General features: G+C 41.5%; 1 protein-coding gene across 2 annotated transcripts in view; it reads right to left on the bottom strand.

The window, feature by feature from the left end:
• Positions 1-24,932, bottom strand: part of ARHGAP28 (Rho GTPase activating protein 28) — an 80,257-nt gene that overhangs the window by 16,713 nt on the left and 38,612 nt on the right. For both annotated transcript variants that reach the window (XM_005236492.3, XM_027785327.2), the window contains exons 2-8: positions 21,842-22,044; positions 17,010-17,227; positions 8,579-8,666; positions 6,475-6,632; positions 2,594-2,759; positions 2,394-2,485; positions 1,088-1,165 (exon numbers count right to left, since the gene is read on the bottom strand). In XM_005236492.3, coding sequence (XP_005236549.1) covers positions 1,088-1,165; positions 2,394-2,485; positions 2,594-2,759; positions 6,475-6,632; positions 8,579-8,666; positions 17,010-17,227; positions 21,842-22,044 — 1,003 coding nt within the window. The remainder of the gene's footprint in view (positions 1-1,087; positions 1,166-2,393; positions 2,486-2,593; positions 2,760-6,474; positions 6,633-8,578; positions 8,667-17,009; positions 17,228-21,841; positions 22,045-24,932) is intronic.

The raw sequence follows: 24,932 nt of genomic DNA, 5'->3' as shown, positions 1-24,932 counted from the left end.
GTTGGAAAAAAATTGAGATTGTCTGAAATACTACTTTAGGTATGTGTATGAAAAAATGAGGAAGCTGAAGATTACAAGCCAAATTCTGCAAGATGTGGCACTTCGCAAGGCGGAGTGCTTTTATCAGTCCACAAGCCAAAGGGAGCTGGGATGTTACTGCCTGTCTTCGGTATGTTTCACGTAATGCTGCTTTTTCTTGTAGTAATTTTTTATGATCCCCAGCCCACTGACATTTAGTAATCCCCAAGATTTGTGTGGCTGCCACAATGTTGAGACTTCAAGCCCCAGAAAGCAAGATTAGCTTTCCTGAGGATGAGAAAGTGGGAGTGGGATGTACTAAAAAAAGTTGCTTAAACCAGACAAAAAAAAAAAAACCCAAAAAAACCCAAAAAACCAAACCTCTGGAAAAAACCAAAACTCTGGGAAAGAGGTAGACACTACTAAGCTCAGAAAAAACTTGTTTTCCTAACTTGCCTCTGCCAAAGGCTTCCAGCTGCTGGAATCGAGTGAGTCTAGAGAAACAATTGCAAGCATTACTGCACCGCAATGTTGGGTTATTGGGCTGCCTTCATAGCCCACAAATACCCTGCGAAAACACAGTACTTGAGGCTGCCAAACAGTGAACACAGGCCAAATTTCTCTCACTTGGAACATGAAATTGTGAGATCACAGAAGATAAATGAGAAATAAAATGACACAAAGGTTAAAATGACATGGAATAAGATCTTTATCTGAAGTTCGCTCAGTTTAGCAGCCCGGGCTTTCTGAAAAAAATTAAAATGCAGATAAGATCATGGTAAATTTGGACAGCAGAGTTAAACCGAAAGGATCCCTCAATGTTTCATGAAGAAAAACTGCATTCAACATCAAGTCTGTGCTTTATATAGAATGTTAACAAATGCAAAACAAGAGACTACATGTTCTGTGATTTATTGGTTCCCAGGAACCAATCTGACCTTTTACTGGTAGGAATAGAAATGCTGAGCTACACGCATCAGTATTTATGTGCAGCGTGCATTTGTGAGTGCTGTATTATTTAACATGGAGTCTGTGGTCCAGGAGACAGAAAACTGGCACAAGCATGTACCTTCACTCTGGAGGCAGATCCAGGCACTCGCAGAATTCCTTCGGTTTCTAAACCTGTTTCCTCAAGCTTGAGCAGCAACTGAAAAAAAGCCAACAAAACCCAGGAAAATACTCAGTGACACTTAAAAATACTATTAACTTTTTTTCAATCTAGGTATCCCTGAAACTAATCTGAAAAAGATACATTTATATGTAATTTTCTAATGAAAACAAGCCAGCTCATGTAAATAAACCTTCCTAATTTGTTCTCCATATTCCTGACCTTGAAATACAGAGTATGCACAGTACAGAAAACACAATAGTGTTTTGAGGGAAAATTAACCTCTGAGAAATGTTTAAGTCTTTCCCTGAGGAGCACAATGGAAAGGTCTATAGATAACATGTTTGTGGGATCTGAGAACTCAGATTAGAAAATGGTCCCAGGGTATTTTAGTTTGAAATTTCTGTGAATAAAGGAATAGGCTTTCCACTGTAATTCTTTATAAAAAAATAAGTATGTTTTGATTTAACGTAATTTAGAGCGAGGAAACAAAATAAAATCATTTCCTAGTATTTATTCATATAGCTCTATATTTTCACCACCAGGTCTGCTTCCTGCCCTAGATGTTGGATCCATTTAATTTCCCATGGTATCTTGACAGGGGAGCTATGGAGCTGACTACAAAGTCATGTAAATATTCCGGTCACGTCAGTCTTTCCCTGGACACTCCACACCACTTTGTCTTTTGTCAGTATTTACAGAGAAATTTGTTGCATTTTCAAGTCCATGTAAACCTGTGTAATTGCACATGTGCTCGTGTCTCTGTACGTGTCTCCAAGACAACCTCTGGATGTCATTGTACTATCAAATGACTTCTATAAATCACATTGTCTTGTCATACAAGCCTCAGTGAGATTACCGCTTCCATTCTGAAATAATAGCCAAGTAATACTACCACCTGAATTCACGTGAAATTAAAATTTCTGAGACAACTCATCTCTGCCAGTTCTGCGTGCACACACACAATTTTGCATGGTGCTCTAATTTAGTGAAAAGGGGAAACAGAAAGCCAAACATTTGTTTTCCAAACTTTCCCGGATGGTATCATATCACAAAAATCAAAAGAGGTTCCTACTACAGATGAAACACAAAAAAGAAAAAAATTCATTTCCTTGTCACAAGTCTTTTAAATTACAACATATAGACAGACAATCCATAGATACCTTCAAGTCTGTAAAGCTTGCATCTTCTTTTATCTGATGCTGAGTGTCAATGAAAATGACAGAAAAGCAAACCTTAGTGGCTGAACAGGCTGAGTTGTACTCACTTTTTGGAAGATGAGGGGAACTTTTATTCCAGGAACCTTCTTTTGATCATTCTCCAGCAGTATGGTGAGAGGTACTCCAAACAGACCGTTTTCTTAAAAATAATAAGAGGAAATGTGAAGCAGAGGAAACACGCCTCGCACACGTCTTCTTTGCAACTCTGAGTGGCACCCAAGTGGCACCCATGGGGATGACACGGTACCTCGTCCCCGCACCCTCTCTGCGCGGTTCCTCTTCAGCTCCACCCCCAGGGCGTCGTAGAAGGCTGTTAGCTCAATCAGGGAGAGGTAGCGGATCTTCTTCATGTCTTCAGGAGAAAGGTCTCCAACCTCTGTCAGTCCAAACCGGCTTTTCCGAACAATGAATTTCTACAGTAGAGATGGGTCGCATCTTTATTTGCACAAAAATTACAGGAAGTGATTTTTTTTGCTTTGAAAGAGATGCCTGTATGTGATAAGGAAGTCATGTTCGGGTAGATGGTAACACCAAAGAGTGGAACTACAACCCTATATATTGGCCCGGTATATTGACATAACTTGCATCCAACTGAAATGTAAAATTGAACTTCTGGCTCATCATGTTCTCTTGCAGTTTGACTGGTAAGCAATGCTGGAGCAGAGGTATTAACCTCAGTGCCTGTACTCCAGCTGGGACAAATGAGGTACACGGTATTGAAGCTTCTGCCCAGTTTCAGCAGGATGAAAGATGTTGCTCTGCTTCTGGCCTCCCCCAGAGTGTCTTTGAATGCTGTTGAAGCAGCTGATACATTTCATCATGGATGTGGTTATATGTCAGTTGTGTGTGTGTAATGAATTCATGCCTGCTTTGCATATTATGAGGTCTTACAGGAGAGTTTAAACTAAAGATCTAAGGAAAAAGCCAAAAAGCCCAGAAGGAAAATCACTTAGTGTTGATGCCAACCTACCAATTTACTGGCACTTTTTATTGCTCAAGAAGCATTTAGGCTTAGAAACAGGACTCCCAGAAGCTAAGAAATAATTTATTCAAGTACGCTTGACCTAAATGATACTTAGTAATTTTGGGGCATGTGAAGATGTCTACATATTTTAGAAACTGCAGTGTCATGGACCAGAGCCAAGAATGTTGTGTCATGACAGAAGTATTTGTACAAATGTCAAAAAGAACAAATACCCATCAGTTTTTGACATAATTGTTAGACATTATAAGAAAGTAATAATAAAACTCATGCTTTTCAAAGAACTGGGGATATTTGGTATTGCATGGGGTTTTTTTTAATTGAATTGTAATTTAAACCAGTATTCTTAGTCAGAGGTATAAATAAGCAGCATTACAAATCATCTCCTCTCTTTAGGGAACTGAGTGGAAAACCAGACTTTAATAATGTTTTGCTTCTGGAGATTTCAGACCAGTCCTCCCTTTTTAAAATGAATTTGGTCTCAGTAGGCTTAACCCATATTTAGATTAAGCCAGTCAAACAGATTAAGAAAAAACGTGGAAAAAAAGAGAAAAAAAAAAGAAAAATAAAAAGAAAATAAAAAAAGAATAAAAAAGGAATTACACTCACACTGTATTTCAAAAGTAAGATAGGGCAAAGGATGGGTAGGTCATGCAGGTGAGGACTTCCTAAATCATATTGCTCATGGTCTTTCAACAGAGGTTAATCATAATTGGGGGATAAAGAATGCAGGGGATGGAGTAACTAATTTACGTGCTTTCTGGGGCACTTTAGGCCAGAATCTTCCCTTCCTAGAATGAAGCAATTTCACTGTTACTCTTATACTGAGACTTAATAATGTAGCAAAAGCTACATGGAGAATAGCCTTCTGAAGATACATAAAACACTAAGAACTATCTATGCATTTTGGTTCCAGTGATGCAAAAAGTCCAAAAGCAGTCAAAGCACAATAAATCATCTTGCAAATAAAAAAATCACACAGTATACATATATTTTCTGAGGGGACAGAGGAATAAAAATATTTGCCAAGAAAAAATGACAAACACTTCAAAATCAATTATGAAGGGTAGCTGCAGTGACTTTCCATGCTGGCTGGTTGACTCCTAGGGTCACTAATGATGTGATGCAGTGTTAACACGAGGTTTTGGTCTGGGCCTTTCTCTTCTGTTGTGGTCACAATTTTTCAGTGATTTTTCTTACAAACACAATAGCCAGCACTGAAGGAGGCTGTGTTATCCTGAAATGAGTTTACTAGCATTTGGCTAAGGATCATATCTGATATTATGTGATATGTTGCTTCTATGTGAAACTATACAGTGTACTAAAATGGGCCTGAAATGCTTACTCTTATTCTGTAGTGTCATCAATAAATCACATTGATCATGGTCCTACACTGGGGAAACTGCATGTAACCCTATGCAGGCAGCGATGTTGAGTTGGCTCTTCTGGGAGCTGCAGGGGACATGCTATTTTGTGATATGTATTCTCTCTCCATGCAGCTCAATATATGCAGTCAGTGAAGTTGATTAATGTGTCAGACCTGCCCTGGCGAAAGTATGATGTTGTGTAGACTTCAGTCTGGCCTGTTGGCACACCTTGGGAAAGGAGGGACAGTTCTTCAGAGTGTAGGTGGTTCGTCTCTCTGTGTGACAGAGCAAAAATTGATTTTTTTGCTGGGGCCCATTACAGTCTGAGCCACTATGGGAAAAATATAAATACCACGAGTGGCAGCATATGAAGTAAGAGTAATGCCAATGTCAACAGCTATAATTGTTGACTCTATTCAGAAACTGTCTGTGATGACCTGGCATATTCCTCGTGTATTCTTCTGAGCACACAGAATGATGTCCTGCATGCAGAGTACTTCATCTCCAGCACAGTGTTGGCCTTTTTAATACTAAACAATTATGCATCCAGAGGTTCATGATATTCAATGTGGCATCTTCTCTTTCCTGTTTGTCACCAGTTTTCCTGCTCTATCAATTGGAAATTGTCCAAGCTGTTGCAGAGAACAATTTGTGTGTTTGTGTGTCTGTGTGTGTCTGCGTGTGCGTGTCTGTATCTGTGTATTGAAGGCTGGGGTCTTAGGTTTGCTATTACAAGGAGCAAGGATGAACCTTCAGTTTGCCAAAATCATGATGAATGCAGACATATCCTTACTTTCCACAGGACACCAAGTTATCCCCACCACACAACCAGACACACTAAAGCACAGGGATTTCACATCAGTTGTAATCTACTTGGTATCTTATCCCTCCTTTCAACATGGAAGCTTACTTCTGCATCTCAGGTTCTTCTTCCTTGGTGGTGCCTGAGATGGACAAATGGATAATTCTCAGAGAATTCAATGTCTGTGTGGATAGTAACAATTTCAGATTAGTTCAGGACTTCAGGACATCATAACATTCAGGAAATGCTTCCAAATAATTTACAAAAAATTACATAATTTATTTCATACATTTCACTAAAAAGGGGGTATCTGAAGCGCAAACCTAATACTCCAGTTTTCAGTAATGGATGTTGTGAGGGCTGATGGAAACAGAAAACTGATTTCCTTGACTTGAAGAAATAATTCCAGATAATGACACAACTGATTAGTGTATGTCAGGTTGGGTGATATGATACGATAAACTTTCCTTTAACCATTCATGTAGTATCTCCTACAGTATAATTGTACTGAATACTGATTGGAGGCAATCAGTACTGCTGCAGGACTAAGGCCCGCTTTCCTCCCTTCATCTGTGAAGCAATTTTAAATCCGCGTGTTAACAAAGGCAGATAATCTGTGGGGAACAAAGTAGGAAAGCAGACCAGTAATGAAAATGATTGCTAGTTTTAGTGCCAGTTACTGGTCTTTATTTCAATGTGAAAAATGTGTGGATGATGCAATATTTGTGGACTGAGTTATACACATTCATCTGTGATGGGTACGAGTGAAAGCCAGGCTTGGATATCCAGATTAACTTTGGTGCCTCCCTGGGAATCAGTCACAAACAGTAGGTGGGCACAGCGGGCGTCTCTGTAAAGCACACGTAGCAAAGGACAGCGAACGTGTCCTAGCAGACTCCAATGTGCTGAGGATATAAAGAAGGAAATTATTGCATTAAAGAAAAACAACTGAGGAAATATGTCGACAACAAACTTACAGGCAAAGCAGAGTCTTCCTTTTTGAACCTCTGGTTTTTCGGCCATTCTTGGGTTTTTGGAAGGACTGTAATGGATTCTGAGAAAGAGACCTCATAGGAGAGCTCTTCTGTTACAGGTGGGCTGCCTTTATCTAGTCCGCAGTCTAGACAGCTATTAGCTGAAAATAAGGGAAATTGTATATGAATGTTGAATGTATACTTGCATTTAATACAGAGACATCAAAAAATTGAACCAAGATGATAAAAATCTTGAGAAAGTAATAAAGGAAGTGCTTCAAAGAAGAATTTCAATGTAAACCACAGCATGTTCCTGTTTTGTCTGGAGGAAATAACCTCTTAGAAATAAACTGCCTATTTTCATTTTAGATTATTTAACTTGTTGCTTTTCGTGAGAAAGATAGTCAAGCTGGAACTTCCTGTTTATCAGGAATTACCAAGTTTTTGCACTCTGTCCTTGTCTACCCAGGCCAGCAAACTGTGGTAGCACTTGTCTAATGAACAATTAAAACTAAAAGTTCCTGACAGAAAAACCCTGTTGACACAGTTTCTCAGGTCACTATTGACTTATTTACAATCATTAGACATTGTGCATGTATTTTATATGCTCACATACATATATTTCTCACAGTGGCTAGTTTAGGTGTGTAGCGCTGAAACAGGATGTGATGTACAATCTTTCAGTTTAAAAAATGCCATATCTACTGGAATTTCTGGTAGATATTGCAAAATAACTTATTGCTCTACTCTAAAATATAGTCATCTCCTGAAATTAGTGGATGCCAGAGGAAAATTTTTGAAATCAGTAAAATCAAGTACAGAAACACCCTATTGTCATGGAGTCCAAAGCATGTTAACAAGCATAAGTTCCAGTGTTGCCAACTTTCGTGAGTGATCTGTCACATCTCAGGACAATTTTTAGGTTTCCCTTAAGGCCCAGCTCCTAGACTCAAACATTTGGAACAGAATCACAATTTTCACTGGAAGTGAAATAAAATTTCAGCCCCCAGGACTGCAGAGAAGAATTTACTAACATGACCCAAGTGTATTCAAAAGCCATGGAAATCAGAAAGTGAATTAAAAAGAATTACATGTCTTATAAACATGTGCATGTCCCGTGATTTTTGAATCATTGTATTTACAGATACAGGGACTTCAAACATTTTTTGCAATGCCCTTCGATTTGCAAGTCTGGTATGAAAAAGCTAAGTGTGTTATTAAGTGGTTTATGGCTTCTGAACTGTGGCCTTATATGTTACCTAATGGCTAAGCCACTTAAGATATTTTCCATCTCACATTTCACCCTGGGACCTGGGACCACACACTGTACCCCCCTGGCCATTTGGTTCCCCATCTGTTCTAGTACAGCTGCTTGTGGAGCAGAGGTATCAGCAGAGCAGCTTTTGCAACCAAGGAAAATGTCTGTGGCACTATATCCAAAGATAAACATGTAAGGGACTAGTTTAGAAAGTCGGGCATTAATATCCCTTTAGTTAAACCCCGAACAATGGTGATGGGAAGACCTTTCAAAAGAGAAGATGGACATTTCTGTGGAAGGCTGCTGACAGTTATCCAGACAGTAAGTAGAGCAGAGCTATCATTTTTATTAGTGCTGTCAGTCACTGTCTGGGCAAAGTGTTTAAGGGATGTCCAAAATAACACCATTAGTAGATGAAAATAATAGGGCAGAGCCCGGAAAGCTTATACATTTCTAATATTACAGTTTCTGCAGTACTGGAGCAGAAAATTGAAGGAAATATGCATATTTCTTGTCATGATTTGCAACAAGAAAATACACTGCTGATACATTTTGGACAAATTCTGCGCAATATTGTTTACAGGTTACTTTTACATTACCAGCCTTGCAATGATCAGTATTTTTTAGACACTGATGTCTCAAGGGCAGCAATCTGTGTCTGTACAACACCGGTCTTGAACGGGAAACTTTGGTTCCTGCATGACAATAAGCTGACGGTGATTTTAAGGAAATATATGCACCATGGCCCCAACATGAAAGAGGGGGCTAACCTCTGAACCACAAAAGGATCTTTCTGTCTATCATTTTCCTAGGAGGAAGGGAACACTGGTTACATGTTGGCATACTCACAGCTAACTGATTTCCAAACTGCCTTCTGCCCAGGAAGCTGGATACCATTAGAAGGAACTGGTGACACTGGAACTGTCTCAAATGTGGGCTGATAGGCAAGGAAAAATGATCAGACTGCAGTGAAGGTAAACGGCTATGGACAGAAACTGCTACAGTTCAAGCAACAGCGTATCATTCTCAGCTTACACTTTTTTGCCAAGTTTAAACAACCTGTTGTAATTCACCAGAGTACATTTTTCATAGCCAAGGCTGAGCATTAATATTCCCCAGGCTGCACAGAATTGGATCATGTTGAGGTCAGTAATACTGCAGCTTGCTGTAGTTAATGAGTCCTGTCCTGTATAATGACGGAAATTGGCTAAGTAAATTGCTGTACATAATTGTACTAAGTGAAAGGTCCTCGTCAAATTGTAATCCATCCTGCTTTTAATCATTTTGGCCACAAATCTTTTTGAGGACTCTCAATATCCACTGTCCCAAACACCTGTCAGAAATCAGGCTATTCACTGCCTTTCTGGATTTGGGCACCAGCAAATTATTAATGGACGGATACCCTCCCATAGATTATATACTAACACCTTATCAGTGAACTGCAAGAACAGTGTTAGGGAAAAAACAACTTAATTTATTTTCACTCCAGAAATCATTCTGCATGCACTGTGTGAAAGTGTGTGTGGCACAGCAGAGTAGGCGCTCAAAAGGCCAGGGGATGACTTTCAAGCACTGTCACCTTGTTTCAGCAGCAGAGTTTTGCCCTTGTTCTCAACAGTTTTGGGACTGATAAAGACAAATATGAGTGTTTGTCTGTACATGGAGCAGTAGCAGCTCATCTGCATGTTCTTGGGTTAAAAAAGAGAAAAGTCAGGAATTGTAAAAATGCTATGAAGGGTACTCAGTGAAAATAACTACAGCGTCCCAAGCCATTCTTGTATTTTTTCTGCTATCCTTCCGGAGCCACCCCTTTCTCAAACCTGATGGCCCCCTATGCCCCTCACCCCATCCTGATGGAGCAGCTCCAGATTTTCAGCTGAACCAGCAGCTAAGGACCCCATGAGCCCCCAGTAGCAGCTCTTTAAATTGCTAAATCAGTTGTTTATCAACAAGCAGCAATGCCTCAGGGCAGAAATTTTGCCTTCCCCATTTGCAGCCAATGCACAGGAGCAACATTCAGGCTGCTAAAAAATGTCAGATGTTTAAAAGACAGGCAGCTCTTACAACTGGAAGCCTGAAATAATGTTGCAGTTGTTTTATTCAGTCTTATCCTCTGAGGTATTTGGGTAACAGTCAAATGCAACATGAATAAAATCTCTCCTGAGACAGTCCCTTCAACAGCCCACAAACTTGATAGCAAATGGGATTTGAGTCACATGGTCTTCCTTTGCCAGAAGACTATAAGGACCATTGATTTTCTTAAAAGAAGAGCTGTAGGATGCTTTTATGACAAAATCCCTTAACATTTACACAAAAGGTTTTAGGAGATAAAAAAGCATTATGAATTTCAGGTGGGAGCATGGACGTGGAGGGGATGGTTATACTTGCCTGGGCAATTTGGGAAAATGAAACATAAAAGTAGTTTTTCTGCCGCTTAAGATCCAGATGGAGAAATTAATGGTAAATATTAGCAACTGGCTCATCTACTTTCACTGACCCCTTGAAGTATTCAGAATAGGTTTACATTGAGTCAAGCTTATTAAGGAAAAAAACAACCTTCCAGCCTTGTTACACAGGTGAAATCAATAGTGAAGTGGCTGTGGTAAGCAGGGTCTGTTAAGCACGGTGGAGCTGGCAGAGGGGACCTGACAGCACAACTCTTCTTCATACTCAGCAGTGCTCACAACAACCTGTGGGCTGCTCTAGCTTGTGGCAATTGAATAATGTGAACTGTGTGTAATATCAGGGATAGCTAAAAATGTCATATTCTTGGTCTCATTTCCTAGCCTCCACAGTGAGAGTGTATAAAGAGGCAAAGCCTATGTATCTTTTATGAAAATCTCTTCCAAACAGGACCAATGCTCCCCCCTCCCCCTTTTTTTTAATCTTATGATAATATGATCAAAAGCAAGGGAAGACTGGGAATAAAACCATTTCAATGCTTGAATTTTAAAGATCCAGATTATTTCTCTAGCAAAAAAGATTAAAAAACTTTGAAAGCTCATGCTTTTAATGAATGTAAAAGGTCAATAGTCAAATTGTGTCCTTAACTAAATCGGGACAGCTTTATTCATTTGGCTGGGGCTCCAGCTTAGACAAGACTTCTCATATCCTGATTTCTGACTGAAAGTGATTCATTAGACAGTTCTCATTATCTGATACTGAAAATGAGCCCAGTATTTACTGTCTCAATGTACACAGGAATTTCCAATGGGAAGAGCAAACCAGAAGAGCAAGGAAAATGTGGAGATAAGGTAGGTAGATAGTTCTTTAGTAGTTACCATCATTGTAGATGGTGTAAAAACAAATCATTCGAGTATCAAAGTGACTAAATTCTACTGTCAGCCCTGCAAGTAAGGGAAATAAAGGGAAAAGAAGATAGCCTTGTAGTTCTAGTCAGGACACAAGTTGCCCATGGTTTGGATATATTAATATTTCCAAGCGCTGTCATCACAAATGCCTTTTCATGCACATAGCTCTGTGTTAGTGATTCTTCTTTAATTAGGACATGATTTTCTTATGCATTTCTCAAGTAAAAAGTTTCTAAAACTCTTGAGGAGTGGTAGCTGATCGCAATGTACAGGGTTGGGCTGTTAGCGAGCACAATGCTTCATTTCCTCCCTCCAATAACAAAATCAACTTTTCCCTCCATTTGTATTCTGCTGTTGATTTTTCTGGGCTTCAAGTACTAGCAGAGCCAATAGCTTCTGATGGAACCAGTGGGGTACCAGCTGTAAGGAAAACCAGGCCACTGTGGTTAATAAACCATCCAATTTAAATCTCAGTAGCGTGACTCTTTGTCGAACCGGCTGTGTGTAGGTCTGTCTGAAGCAGAGCAGAAGCACCTCAGCTGCAGCATGCTGTTCTGCCAAGGCGTCACTCCTGGATGAATGAGGTAGTGCAGGTGCTGCCTTTTGCCTGCAGGTATCATGGCACCTTTCCACAGTGGTCTTTTCGAGATAAAAAACCCCAAACACCACCAAACAAAAAAAGGAAATTGCAGCAAGGAGACTATGATATAATCGTCATCATGGAAACATCGTGGGATAACTCACAAGACTGGAGAGCTGCAATGGATGGCTACAAACTCTCCAGGAGGGATAGACAAGGAAGGAGAGATGATGGAGTAAGTCTGTATGTCAGGGAGCGTTGACTGCCTAGAGGTGAATAATGGTGGCAATAGGGCTGAGTGTTTATGGGCAAGAATCAGAGGCAGGGCCAACAAGGCGGACATCCTGGTGGGAGTTTTTTGCAGACCACCCAACCAGGATGAAGAGATAGATGAAACATTCTACAAGCAACTGGGAGAGCTCTCCAGATCACTAGCCCTTGTCCTCATGGGGAGCTTCAACCTACTGGGTGTCTGCTGGAAATGCATTCAATGGACAAGAAACAGTCTAGGAGGTTCCTGGAGTATGTGGACAATCACTTCCTGAGACAGCTGGTCAGTGAACCCACCAGGGGAGATGCCCCACTGGACCTGCTGTTTACAAACAGGACTCGTGGGTGATGTGGTGGTCAGAGGACGTCTTGGACATAGTGATCTGAGATGATAGTTTTTGATTCTCAGAGAAGTAAAGGAGGGGGGTCAGCAGAATCACTACCTTGGACTTGCAGAGGCCAGCTTTGCACTATTTAAGAGCCTGACTGACAGAGACCCTTGGGAGATAGTTCTGAAGGGCCAAGGGGTCTATGAATTTATTCAAGAAGGTAGTCTTTAAGGCGCAGGAGCAAGCCATCCCCATATGCCAAAAGACGAGCCGGCAGGGGAGGAGAACGGCCTGGCTGAACAGAGCCTTGGCTGGAACTCAGGGAAAAAAGGAGAGTTTACCACCTTTGGAAGAAGGTGTAGGTAACTCTGGAGGACTGTAAGGATGTCACGAGGTTAGACAGGGCGAAGATTAGAGATGAAAGCCCAGCAGGAACTCAGGTTGGCCACTGCCATAAAAGATAACAAAACATGGTTTTACAAATACATTAGAAACAAAAGGAGGGCCAAGGATAATCTTCATCCTTTATTGGACGCAGCAGGGAACATTGCCACAAAGGGTGAGGAAAGGGCTGAGGTACTTAATTTCTTCTTTGCCTCAGTCTTTAACACTAAGACCAACTCCTCTCTGGCTACTCAGCCCCTTGAGATGGAAGATGGGGACGAGGAGCAGAATGCAGTCCCCACAGCCCACGGGGAAACAGTTACTGACCTGCTGCTCCACTTAGACACACACAAGTCTATGGGGCCACATGGGATCCACCCCAGGGTACTGAGGGAACTGACAGAAGAGCTCACCAAGCCACTCTCCATCATTTATCAACAGTCCTGGCTAACCGGGGAGGTCCCAGAAAACTGGAGGATAGCCAAGAGTGATGTTCATCTACAAGAAGGGCACGAAGGAGGATCCAGGAAAGCACAGGCCTGTCAGCCTGTCCTCGGTGCCAGGGAAGGTTATGGAGCAGGGCATCCTCTGTGCCATCATGCAGCACATGCAGGACATCCTGGGGATCAGGCCCAGCCAGCATGGGGTTATGAGAGGCAGGTCCTGCCTGGCTAACCTGATCTTGTTCTCCGACAAGATGACCCACCTAGTGGATGAGGGAAAGGCTGTGGATGTGTCTACCTGGACCTTAGTAAAGCCTCTGACACCATCTCCCACAACATCCTCCTGGGAAAACTGCTTGCTCATGCCTTGAACGGGTGTACTCTTTTCTGGGTAAATGCTAGATGGACAGCTGAGCCCAAAGAGTGGTGGTGAATGAAGTTTCATCTAGCCGTTAGCTGGTCACAAGTGGTGTTCCCCAGGGCTCAATATTGGGGACAGTTCTGTTTAATATCTTTATCAATGATCTGGATGAGAGGTCAAGAGCAATCTCAGTAAGTTTGCAGGTGACACCAAGATTAGGGGGAGTGTTGATCTGCCGGAGGGCAGGCAGGCTCTGCAGAGGGACCTGGACAGGCTGGACCGATGGGCCGAGGCCAGTTGTATGAGGTGCAGCCAGGCCCAGTGCCGGGCCCTGCCCTTGGGTCACACCAGCCCCACGCAGCGCTACAGGCTGGGGCAGAGCGGCTGGGAAGTGCCTGGTGGGAAAGGGCCTGGGGGTGCTGGTCAACGGCCAGCTGGACATGAGCCAGCAGTGTGCCCAGGGGCCCAAGAAGGCCAACAGCATCCTGGCTTGTATCAGAAATAGTGTGGCCAGCAGGACAAGGGAAGTGACTGTCCCCCTGTACTGGGGCACTGGTGAGGCCGCACCTTGAACACAGTGTGCAGTTTTGGGCCCCTCACTATAAGAAAGACACAGAGATGCTGGAGTATGTCCAGAGAAGGGCAACGGGGCTAGTGAAGGGTGTGGAGCACAAGTCTTATGAGTAGCAGCTGAAGGAAATGGGGTTGTTTAGTCTGGAGAGGAGGAGACTTGGGGGGAACCTTATTGTTCTCTACAACTACTTGAAAGGAGGATGTAGGCAGGTGGGGGTCAGTCTCTTCTCCCAGATAGCAAGAGACAGAACAAGAGGGAGTGGCCTGCAGTTATGCCAGGGGAGGTTTAGATTGGATATTAAGAAAAATTTCTGCACTGAAAGGGTTGTCAAGCATTGGAACAGGCTGCCCAGGGAAGCAGTGGAATCACCATCCCTGGAAGTGTTTAAAAAAACACACAGCTGCAGTGCTGAGGGACATGGTTTTGTGGTGGACTTGGCAGTCCTGGGTTAACAGTTGGACTTGATGATCTCAAAGGTCTTTTCTAACCTAAATGATTCTATGAAATATGGCTTAATTTCATTTCAGTCCACTTGTGTGGTTGAAGGAACAATCCTGCCTTAAGGGGATGGATCTCAAGGCAGGATGAAGAAAAAGCACCCTTTCTCTGTGTTGACCCATAAAGACAGACACCAGGAAGTAATAACAAAAAATCTAGCAGGCAGGCTTTTTTTTGTTGTTGGGTTTTTGTTTGTGGGTGGTGGTTTGTTTTTTTTTGTTTGTTTTTAGGGTGTTTTTTTTCCCCAGAACAGAAAGAAGAAAATAGAGCAAATCTGTGCTTCCTTTCCCTTTTTCCCCACTCTGGATGACAACTATTTATGCCCCTTCAGTGGTTCCCTAAATCTCATCTCAGGTGACCCTAGTGAGCTAATCACCTTTTCTCTCATCATTAGCCAGAGAAGAGACTCATCCATCCTGTGACCCACCCCTCCAGGCTCCTGCCATGCTTGGGTGGGGAAGAAGGTGTAAATCCATTCTCCTAATGGGGAGGATTACAGAGTTATGTAAAACAATTAGAGCTGTTTTGCTATGTGCAACATGTTTAGTTCTTCCCTTCCCAACTGAAAAGGAGCATAGGAAAGAAAAACTCCTGCACGTCATTTCAAGGAGTCTTTACCAGCCTCTTTTCAGCAGCTGTGCTGACAAGATTTATCCCTCCCAGTCCCCTGTTGCTCTTCTTTTTGGCTGGGTTGTTTTTAATGTGGATCACTTTCTCAAACTCATTCATTACAAAGATTCACTGACAGCTGTAGAGTCATGCCCAAAGAGGCAGCAGAGCATGAGGGACTGCTTCAGCTGATACCTCTTACAAAGGACTGCTAGGGAAACCCTCAGGCCAGGGCACAAGACCCCCTGCAGTGTGTTTATCCCTGAGGAGCTGATTAATTAGGACAAAGTTTCTAAATCCCATAATAAGCAGCAGAGATAGGAGCAATGGTCAATGGGAATGCCAAAAGGGTGTTGGGAACCTTGCAGGCCTTTAGAAATACAATCTATTCTTTGGTCCATTGGAGGGAGGTGATGGTGCGCTCTGCTGCTGTATTTGGGTATCTGTGTTTAACATGTAGGTAAGCATCCTGCAGAACCGCACATTTTTTTGTGGGAAGAAGAATTAGTATTCAGTCTTATTTCCCAGACTTTCACAATGCAGAACTACTAAGTGTGTTGAATTTCAGAGCAGGTAAAACTGATTTGAAGGGCAATGGCTCTGAAGCTCCTGATTCCTTTAGCAAGTGAGAAACTGAGATGAAAAATAAGCAGGTCAAAACCAGATCAATAATGTGCTCATCCAACAAAATGGGTACAACATTTATTTGGCTGATTGAAATTTATTAGGAGATTTTAGCTTTATTATGGTTTAAAAAAAGTTTAAATACCTTAAGGTTTGCAAACACTTGAATCAGGAGAATTGTGCTAATCTAATAAGAAGTGACATCAGCTTTTTAATGTTCATGCAAACATGCACAATGATTTCTCATGCAAGGAACTCTGCCCCCAGGAAACTACTGAATGCTTCTGGATATATTTGTGGGATATGTGCAAGAAGTTCAAAAGAGGCCAGATACTTAAACTGGAGACAAGCAAGTTAACTCCCAAACCACTACATCTTTGTAATTTTAATATAACTATGCAGCCACAATCTTGTTTCCTAGTTTTAAGTTTTAAATTTATCCAGGACACCAAGGCTTGAAGAGAAGGCAGGACAAATAGAAAAGGACAAAGCAATTGCATAATGAAAAAGAGCTTCTTGGAGTTTTATAATGGCAAGAACTTTAATATTAATTGCAAAGATGAGCTTGTGAGCTTATTGGTGACTCCTATTTAAGATACCATGAGTGACATATGTGAAGTCATGCATGTTGCTTTGAGCATTGGACTGAACTCACACACTTGACTGCATTCACCAGTCAAAACACGTAAGGATAGGAACTGGTGCATTAATGGAAAAGTGGATGAAACCAGCAGATGTAATGCTGTTTTCTGAAGCCATGAAGTGAATGAACAGTTACTAGATTCTCATTTGCTTCAAAGTGAAATGTAGCTGCCAGTGTACCAGTTGCAATCATGCTGGCAGGTGTTTAATTGCTTATGCATATTTGAACCCCAGTTGCTTCATTACAGAAGTTTTACTTCACCACTGAGACTGCTGAGTAAATAGCAAGTGTCCCCAGAAGCCAGCAAAAATTTGAATAGCTGCCAAGAGTAACTCACCAGTTTCCAAAAAATAAAGGAGTAAATGTTAGTCTTGATAGGAGATTGCAGGAGAAAGGCTGGCAACAGATACAACATTATGTTACAGGTTAGTTGCAAAAGTGTACACGATCTATTTCATATGGTTTCTTCCTTACCTCTCAAAATGTAATAAATACAGCATCAAAAGTCTGGACTTAATGTCAGGAACTGCTACTGTCTGTCTGTACATTGTCAGCAGAAAAGGGTTCCTGTCTGGTAGAAGCTTTGACAACCTACTTGTGAAATGCATGAAAATTAAGCTCAAAAGCATTCCCTAGGATGTATTAGCTACTTACAGAAGACTCATTGGTGCCAAAGATGTCTCGCACATCCCGGACTGTGTGCTTGTTCTTCTTCCTTAGGGTCTGAGTGTAGGTGTTGTACCTCTTCTGTACGGCGGCAGCTTGAGTTCGGGTCAGAGTGGACAGCAGGGCTTGGCCATCCTCCTCCTCAGCTCCCGAGATCAATGTAGATAAACCTACATCTTGCAGCCATTCTGCCTCCAGCTCCCCTTCTGTGGAGGAAGAGAATGTTACCAGGCCTGTCAAGGGAGGGAGAAGGGACCAAAGGAAGGGAGGTAGCATGATGGACCACTGCCTTAGCCTTTACCTTGGGAAGCCTCTACTTCCAATCTTAAGCCACAACGGTAAGTTAATTTAGTTTTGTCAACATACTGTTAACTTTTGGTTTGGTGGTGTCTTCACAGGTGGGGCTTAGAAGAACTGAAGAGACATTTTTAACCTGTGCATCAACATACTTGTGTGAAGAAGGCAGTAGAATAACTAGCCTGACACAGCAAGGTAGCTAAAAACTAATGCCTCATTCAAGAGCATAAATCCCCTCAGTTACCATTTTTACCATGTTCTACCATATGAGGCTATTTCGCAGGTGGAAATTTAATTGGTATTCCAATTAGAGTAAGCAAAAATGCTGAAGCAGTGTATGCAACACAATAATGTATTTGCACACTAAGGATGAGATCTGAGATGCCAGAGAGTCAGCCGGTAATCAGACACCTAGTGTAGATGCCACACTGAGAGAAGTGTGATGTCCACCTAGTCCAATTGCCTGTTTTGAAAAGATGATTAAGAGCTAGAGCTGTTCACTAAAGAGCAAGGGTCAGGTAGGGGTAGGTATCAGAGCGTTCAGGTAGAGGTGGAAGATGAAGAAATAGCTATCCTTGCATGCTAGGTACATCCTGATTTCTGATAATTAAAGATTGGCTAGCACCCTGCATCCTAGCATTTCTTGATATCTTGATTAGTGACTAATTTCTTCTTAAATCCTATTCAATACCTGTTTCTCAACTGGTTCAACAGCACAGCTGGCTCCATAGAAAGATTACACACTGTGTGAAAAAGCATTTTTGTTCCTGGATCTACCTGATATGTGGGAAGATTACGGCATCTTCTCAGAGAGCCACACCTGCAGCCCCCCCACCCCCCACCCCCCCACCCCCAAATCTTGCCATGCAAAGCCAATGGAGGGTTTCATCTTGCTGCCTGTTACATTAAATCAATATCCCCTGTCACTGTAAAACAAGGAGAAGCTCCCAAACTACCTTCTCCAAATTATTTAGCAATTTTAAATTTTGCCATCATTGATTTTTTATTTGTCTGCTTTTTAAAGCAAGCAGTCACAGTTTTTTAAAGTCTCTCTTCACACAGGAGATTTTGAGGTCCTTCATTTTAGTTCTGTGAACAACCCTAGCTCAGCAATATGCTGCTTGAGACAAGACAATAATTGCATTCCAGCTTTGGCTGAAGAAGAGATATTACACATAAACACGTCAAACAGGAAATGGATTAATGTGCAGCATGTTCTGTAAAACAACTAGTCAATGCACTTATTGTTCCTGTCCCAGCACTGGTCTTAATGGCAGGTTGGTATTTCCACTCTCCCGTTATTGCCTTTTCTTGACATCAGAATGCAGGCAGATTGATAGATACCAGTTTGTTGCACTTTGGCAGTTAGATACACAAAAATGAAAATTACAGGACTGGGCTGTAGGGACAAGTGAAAGCTTCCTACACATGTGCCATCACTGACTTCATTGTTAACTGCCTTGTCTCTTTACAAAGCTCTACTAAAATATCTGCTTCTAAACCCCTTGCTCTGCTAGGCAAGGGCGCGACCAGCCCTGTATCCCATGAAACAGCTTGTCTCTACTCTGATCCTTTCTGTATCCACCGATAGGATGACAGGCTTTTCTTTTCCCTTCTTTGTAAGGTTTGAACCAACAGTTCTTCTGCCTTCCTCAGTCTTCTTTCTAACAAGGTATTTTTTCATTTCCATGTGTTGCTGTTCTAGCCACATCCATTCATGTTTCGGTTTCCTAATTATATTAATTTTGGCTTTTGTCCTCCTGACACATTCTTTCCAAGAATTCAGTTTTTAATCAAACTTGGCTTCCATGATGCTATGAACAATAATAAAACAGACATGAAATTCTGCCTGCTTACCAGCCACCCCTGTGACTTGTTTTCTCTGGCTTTTGCCCTTTTCCTGTTCCAACCACTCACAAACAATAGACTAAGAAATAACGACAACAACCAGAGGAGCAAAACTATTACAGAGAAGGAATTTCTGCATTAGAAAAACCTCAAAATTTTATGACGCATAGGTTTAAATGAGGACTAAAAGAAAAACATATTGTTTTACAAAACAATATTTTTGTAGTGGTAGGTACATCTACAGCAGGGTCTTGATACTGTGTTTGATTCTGCTCCACCAGAAGACAAACAGATAATTGAGAGGGTTCTCTTTTTCTCATAGAGATTGCTAGCCAAGAGGTGTGCCTTTCTTTGAATTTCAGATATAGCCTCAAATAACTCAAAGCATCCCAGCCTTGTAACACCAAATTTTAAAGCAGTTCTGCACATCACTCCCATCTTAAATACCCCATGACTTCCTCTTCCCTTACACTTTCATCCCTTGTATCACTTGTTACAATCTTCTGTTCTTTCTTGACTGTAGTTATTAACATCAACAGAGTAAGTGTGTTAATGTCTTCTCCTTGCACACATGGTCTGGGAAAAAAAAACATCATGTGGTTTTGACAGTACCAGTGGTGCCTGGCTGCTATCACCTTTTGGCTTCCTTCTTAAGGATTCTGCATCTCTTCCTCTCAAAGACATCTCAAAAGGGTTATGAATATCTGTTTTTATTTTGCCCTGAGGACTTCCACATCGATTTTCAATGTTTTGATTCTTGGCAAGGAGTATTACCAAGGAGCTGAATAGAAGTTACCATTATTTCCAAGATTTATAATTCCAGACTGAATATATTCCTGAATTTATTAACTAGGACAAGCACTGCTTGGTTGTGTATGGGTATATGCAATATATGTGTGTTTAAAACAATAGTATGAAGGTAAATGAAGTGTGGAGAAGTATTGCATTTCACCTTGCAGTTTCATTTTTAATTCAGGACAGAGGGGAAAAAAATCGATGCAATGTAATGAGGTGTAATTGGACAAAGAATAACATGGGACTGCAGCTCAGCAGTGATGAAACTGAAAAAAGTTTCCTAGAACATGGAAGATGGGCTCCTGTATTGCCTTGTCCTACTAACTTACCCAGCTTGGTAACTCACAGGTATATGACATTCCCCTGATCGCGCAGACAACTCAAGGACACCCAATTCAGGCTGACAATTGCATGAAGGAGATGTCAAGGGTTTCACAATCTCTTTCTGGGGTCTACAAGCTAGGGAGTATGATCAGATGTATTTTCCCAATAAGGTCAAACTGATTGAGGCAGACTGTTTTTCTGCCTTCCCATAACAATAAACACAAAGTTTCAATGTTACAACTCAATCTATTTTTATTTGAGACCACAGGCCAGCACAAAGAAGTGCAGTTTGGATTTAAGCTGTCAGACTATAACCCTCAGAGTGGACTGAGACTTCTGGTGAATGGAGGTCGTCTCCTTTTGCTTCCAGGAGAGCCCTACTGGGAACTAGTGAGTGGGAGGTGTTCCCCATGGAAATGGTACATGCTTGGAACTAGATATCTCTGTGTGGGGTATTTATTGGGAATGATTACGTATTTGGTTGCTTAAGAAAGTAGCACTTTTTTCTCCTTTCCCTCCTTTTTCCTGGTAGCAGAATTAATAATATCTCATTGCACATCAAGGTAAGAAAAATACACCGTCACTCATGTTAATAATTGTATGGAAAGAACACACCATTGTTTCAAAATCTATCCCTAGATCAGTAGTTACCAGACTAGTGGTCATGATCCACAAAAGAGTTGCAGCAGTTATCAGTGGGTCGTGACCTCAAATTCGGTTTCATCCTATAGTAACACCTGGTATTTCATGTTGCACAATATAATGTATTTGTAAGAGGGGTCATAACTGGAAAAAATGAGAAGTACTGTTCTAGATGTTATCATCTAACACAAAGGTGCATTACAACAAGCTAGTGCAGACTACTGCATGTTTTTCCAAGTACATTACAAAAAAGGACAGGGGAAAACATTAAGGTAACAGAATGAGGTAGTAATACCTTCAGCATGATTTGTATAAGTGATGAACGAATTTTAACAAGCAGGGAGTCTGAATGATGTAGGCATCCACATATTCAGATCTGTCTCTAATGACTCCTTGAATTACATCTAAATTGGGCAATCTCAGAGAAAGAGGCAGTTATCAAATTTCTGGTAGTACCAAATGATATCTAACTAAAAACTGCTTCGAGACTTTCATAACTTTTGCGATATATCCTACTAAAAGCCAGAAAACTGATAATTCCAATCTACCAAATGAACTTTTTTGTCCTTTTATATGTTTTTGTTTAGTTTATTTATTGCTGGAGGCAAAGTTTTCATTTAGTGCCTCTCTTTTCTGAATTACATAATATGTGTTCTCCTGAATGAAATCAATGCAAAACACTTCACTTCAGAAGTAAATTAACTGCAGCAGTGCATAAACCAAATTATTGTGTCTTTCCAATGACATCTCGTACACTGGCTGTGATGTTCAGGAAGTGGAGCTACAATGATCATAGACCCAGCCTAGCACTTTTGCTCATACTTGGTGGTAGCATGAAGATGGGAGATCAGGGCATGACTAAACAGGTGAGGCAAAGCCAAGGTGTGAGGAAGGAGAGGTATTTGTGCACTCACCATCAGCAGGTTTGAACTCCAAGAGCGTTGCTTCTTCAGATCCATCTTCACTGCTCTCCTTGATGCTTTCCACTTCGCACCAGAAGTCCTCCATGGAGGTGCTGTCCATGGAGGCCTGTGAGCTGGAGCGACTGAATGGAGGAGGAGGTGCTGACTCATTGGAAAGCATCCTGTTAATTCTTCGACAACGAGGGAGAGACTTTCTGAAAAGAGATAGCAATGAAAATAAAAATATCTTTCTCTCATGTTAACTTGTACCCTGCAAACAGAGCACACAACTAGGGCTTCACTGGTGACTGTACCATGGAGCAGGGAACAAGATGTTGGAGGCAAAGTTCTGGCAATCTTCATGGTATCTGTTGCTCAAAACAGTTATGGCTGGAAATCTGTTTTGCATCTAATAATCTCTCTCTTTAATGTCCTTTAGTGGTTTATGCCCTAAAGGGGGACCTAGGGGATGTAATTTCTATTTCTAACACTGATATCTGTCTAATGAAACATTGGAAAAGTACTTTAGCTTCTTTGTGCCTCAGTTTCTCTTTCCATCCCTTCCTGTTTTGCTTACTGGCTGAAATGCTTCAGTGCAGACTTTGGGGAAAAATAATCAGACTTGAGAACCCTGGAATACTTTACAAACTCATCTTGGCTTCAGAGAAGAATTAAAACGTTAATTCAGAAGAATAATGACCTCTTATTTGATAATCCTTTTAAAAAAAATCAATTTTCTTAAATTAAACTAAAATAAAAGAAATAGTAACAAAAGTTGTCTTTGAAATGAAATAGTACGTTTTAGGCCAAACAGAAGGTTTTGATCACACAGGTTCCAAAAAAAATTATGATTCACTAAAAATCAAATTTCAAGTTAACGATTCAATACAGTGATGGAATCAAAACAAAGAATTTTGTTCTTTCCTCCTTTGTTCTTGTTTTTTCCCACTGTAAATCCTTGCAGCTGAAGACAGTTATACAAGTCCATTCAAAATCTTATAAAACACCCACCACAAAAGTCTTGTCTGACTTTGCTCTTTCACATTATTATGGCTGCAATATTGTAAGCAGCTTTTTAAGTGTAATTACAGTAGTTACAGTAAACAGTAATAACTACAACAATATTTGTACAAAGGAGTTAGGACATACCATAATTTTTGCAGAGAACTAGACACAGGAATTAATGGAAAATTCTGTCATAAGGTCTTCTGGCCTTCACTTATCTGAATTAATTCAAATGCAGTTTCCCTTTCTCTTCCTTTTCTTTATGGCATCATCCTGCCAACAGGCCTTTGTTTAAAACCACAGGCATCACTTTTACTCCACTAAAAAAAGAAAGATATTTCCTTTTCAGTATTTCCCTCCTTGTCAAAGTTTTTGGAATGGCTGTATAAGCAATATATTATTTAATAAAGCTGACTGGGCATGCTTCTCCCCCTTTGTGCGGCTGCCTCTGCTGCATCCTCCCTCACCAGCAAAGGGCTGGCTGCTTCCTCGGGGCTCCTGGAGCCTCCTCAGGGCTCCTGGAGCCTCCTCACTTTGGCTGGGTGGTCCCAGGCCATTCCTTCTGGATCAGTTCTGAGCCCCAGGCTGGGGAGCTGTGGTGTAAACAATGGAGCACAATCAATCCAGCGGTGGACATTATCAGTGCTTTAAAAAGGCAAAGCTCAGGCCTTTGCCTCTCTTTTGAACACAGGGAGGTGTAATACCAAGGATTCAGCTGCCAAACCTGCCCAGCTGCTAGGGAGCAAAGTTTTTGGATGGGTGACAGTATTTCAGCAGAAGAAAATGTACTCTGATGCTGTGGAGACGTCCTCTGGGAAAAGAAGTGCTATCTTCAGTGTTTTTATCCTTTTTTTCCTCATAAACAGCAAACGATTGTTTGTTTTTAAACAAAGCACTGAAACTGTTATTGTTTTAATTAGAAGAAGCCACAGTCACCAAATCTGAGAAGAATTTGTGACACAAGTGTGGTTAAAGCTATTTGAGTGCTTTCCATGCAGCTCTCCCTCTGGGGATATGCGAGTGTCTTAGTTGGCTTTTGTTTGCAAAACTTCAGATGACTGGGGTAATGATAAAGCGTAATTACTGGAATTATGTACCTGCATCTGGAATGATCTTCCCTGCATCAGCAAGGGGAAGAAAACAAAAAAATCATGTCTCACAGGACTTAAATGCCATGAGTTGATACTGTACCGAGCATCCTCAAGCAGAGGTTTTAACCATCGGAAGCAAAACCCTTGAGAAGTAACCAGACAAACCTCATCTCCTCAGCTGGGAGCTGCTGGGGACAGGGGAAACAGTTCCCACCAGCCAGTTGCTTACTGCTGTGAAAAACTACGTGCTTTTGTGTTCACTATCACCTTTTAAACAAATAAGGAAAAAGGCAAAACTTCCTGGCACTCTAACGGGGTCTGGGGCCCCTTTTCACTGGGCACTGTACAAGCAGAGTGAGACGCTGGTGTCAGGCATGCAGCCTGTCTCTCACCAGCCTCTCCTTTAGCTTGGGGCTCTGCCCGAGACCCCCACGCTGCCTACCGTTGCGTTGAGCAATTCATATTCCTGTTTAGTATAGCCCTTTCTGAAAAATAAGTCCCTGCATCTGCTGTATGGTACAGCCCGGAGCTTCCACACCAGCAAATGTAGGAAGGAATGCTTTTGCTGGTCTGGAATCAAACCCGTGCTGCGATGAGAAGAGGGCTTTTTCCCTGATAGCATCACTGCCTCCATCATTCAGTCATGGTCAGGGAATTTAAACACATCCTGCCCTCCCAGTGTGAATCTTGACCGTGACCCTTGTGATCTTTGTGCACCACACCAGACTAATCCTTGGGCTTTGACTCCATCAGCAGTTCAGTGAGCTCAAACCAAGGCTTTTTATTTCACCATATTAGGAAGAAAGAGGCTTGGCGGGTCATTTCTTTTCTCCCCACAGCAAGTACGCTATTTTGTAATATTACCATACCAAAAAGCTAAACGCAAAACACAACACGTAGCATGGCAACAACTGCTGTGACAACCAGCTTTACCAAATACATGTAAGGTTCCTGAGTAATTAATGTGCATTTATAACAATATTAAAAGTACAGAGCTGATTTGGAAA

Source organism: Falco peregrinus, chromosome 3, assembly GCF_023634155.1.
Source record: "Falco peregrinus isolate bFalPer1 chromosome 3, bFalPer1.pri, whole genome shotgun sequence".
Classification (NCBI taxonomy): Eukaryota; Metazoa; Chordata; class Aves; order Falconiformes; family Falconidae; genus Falco; species Falco peregrinus.
Note: the sequence above shows the minus strand (reverse complement) of the source record. Positions and strands in the feature narration are given on the sequence as shown.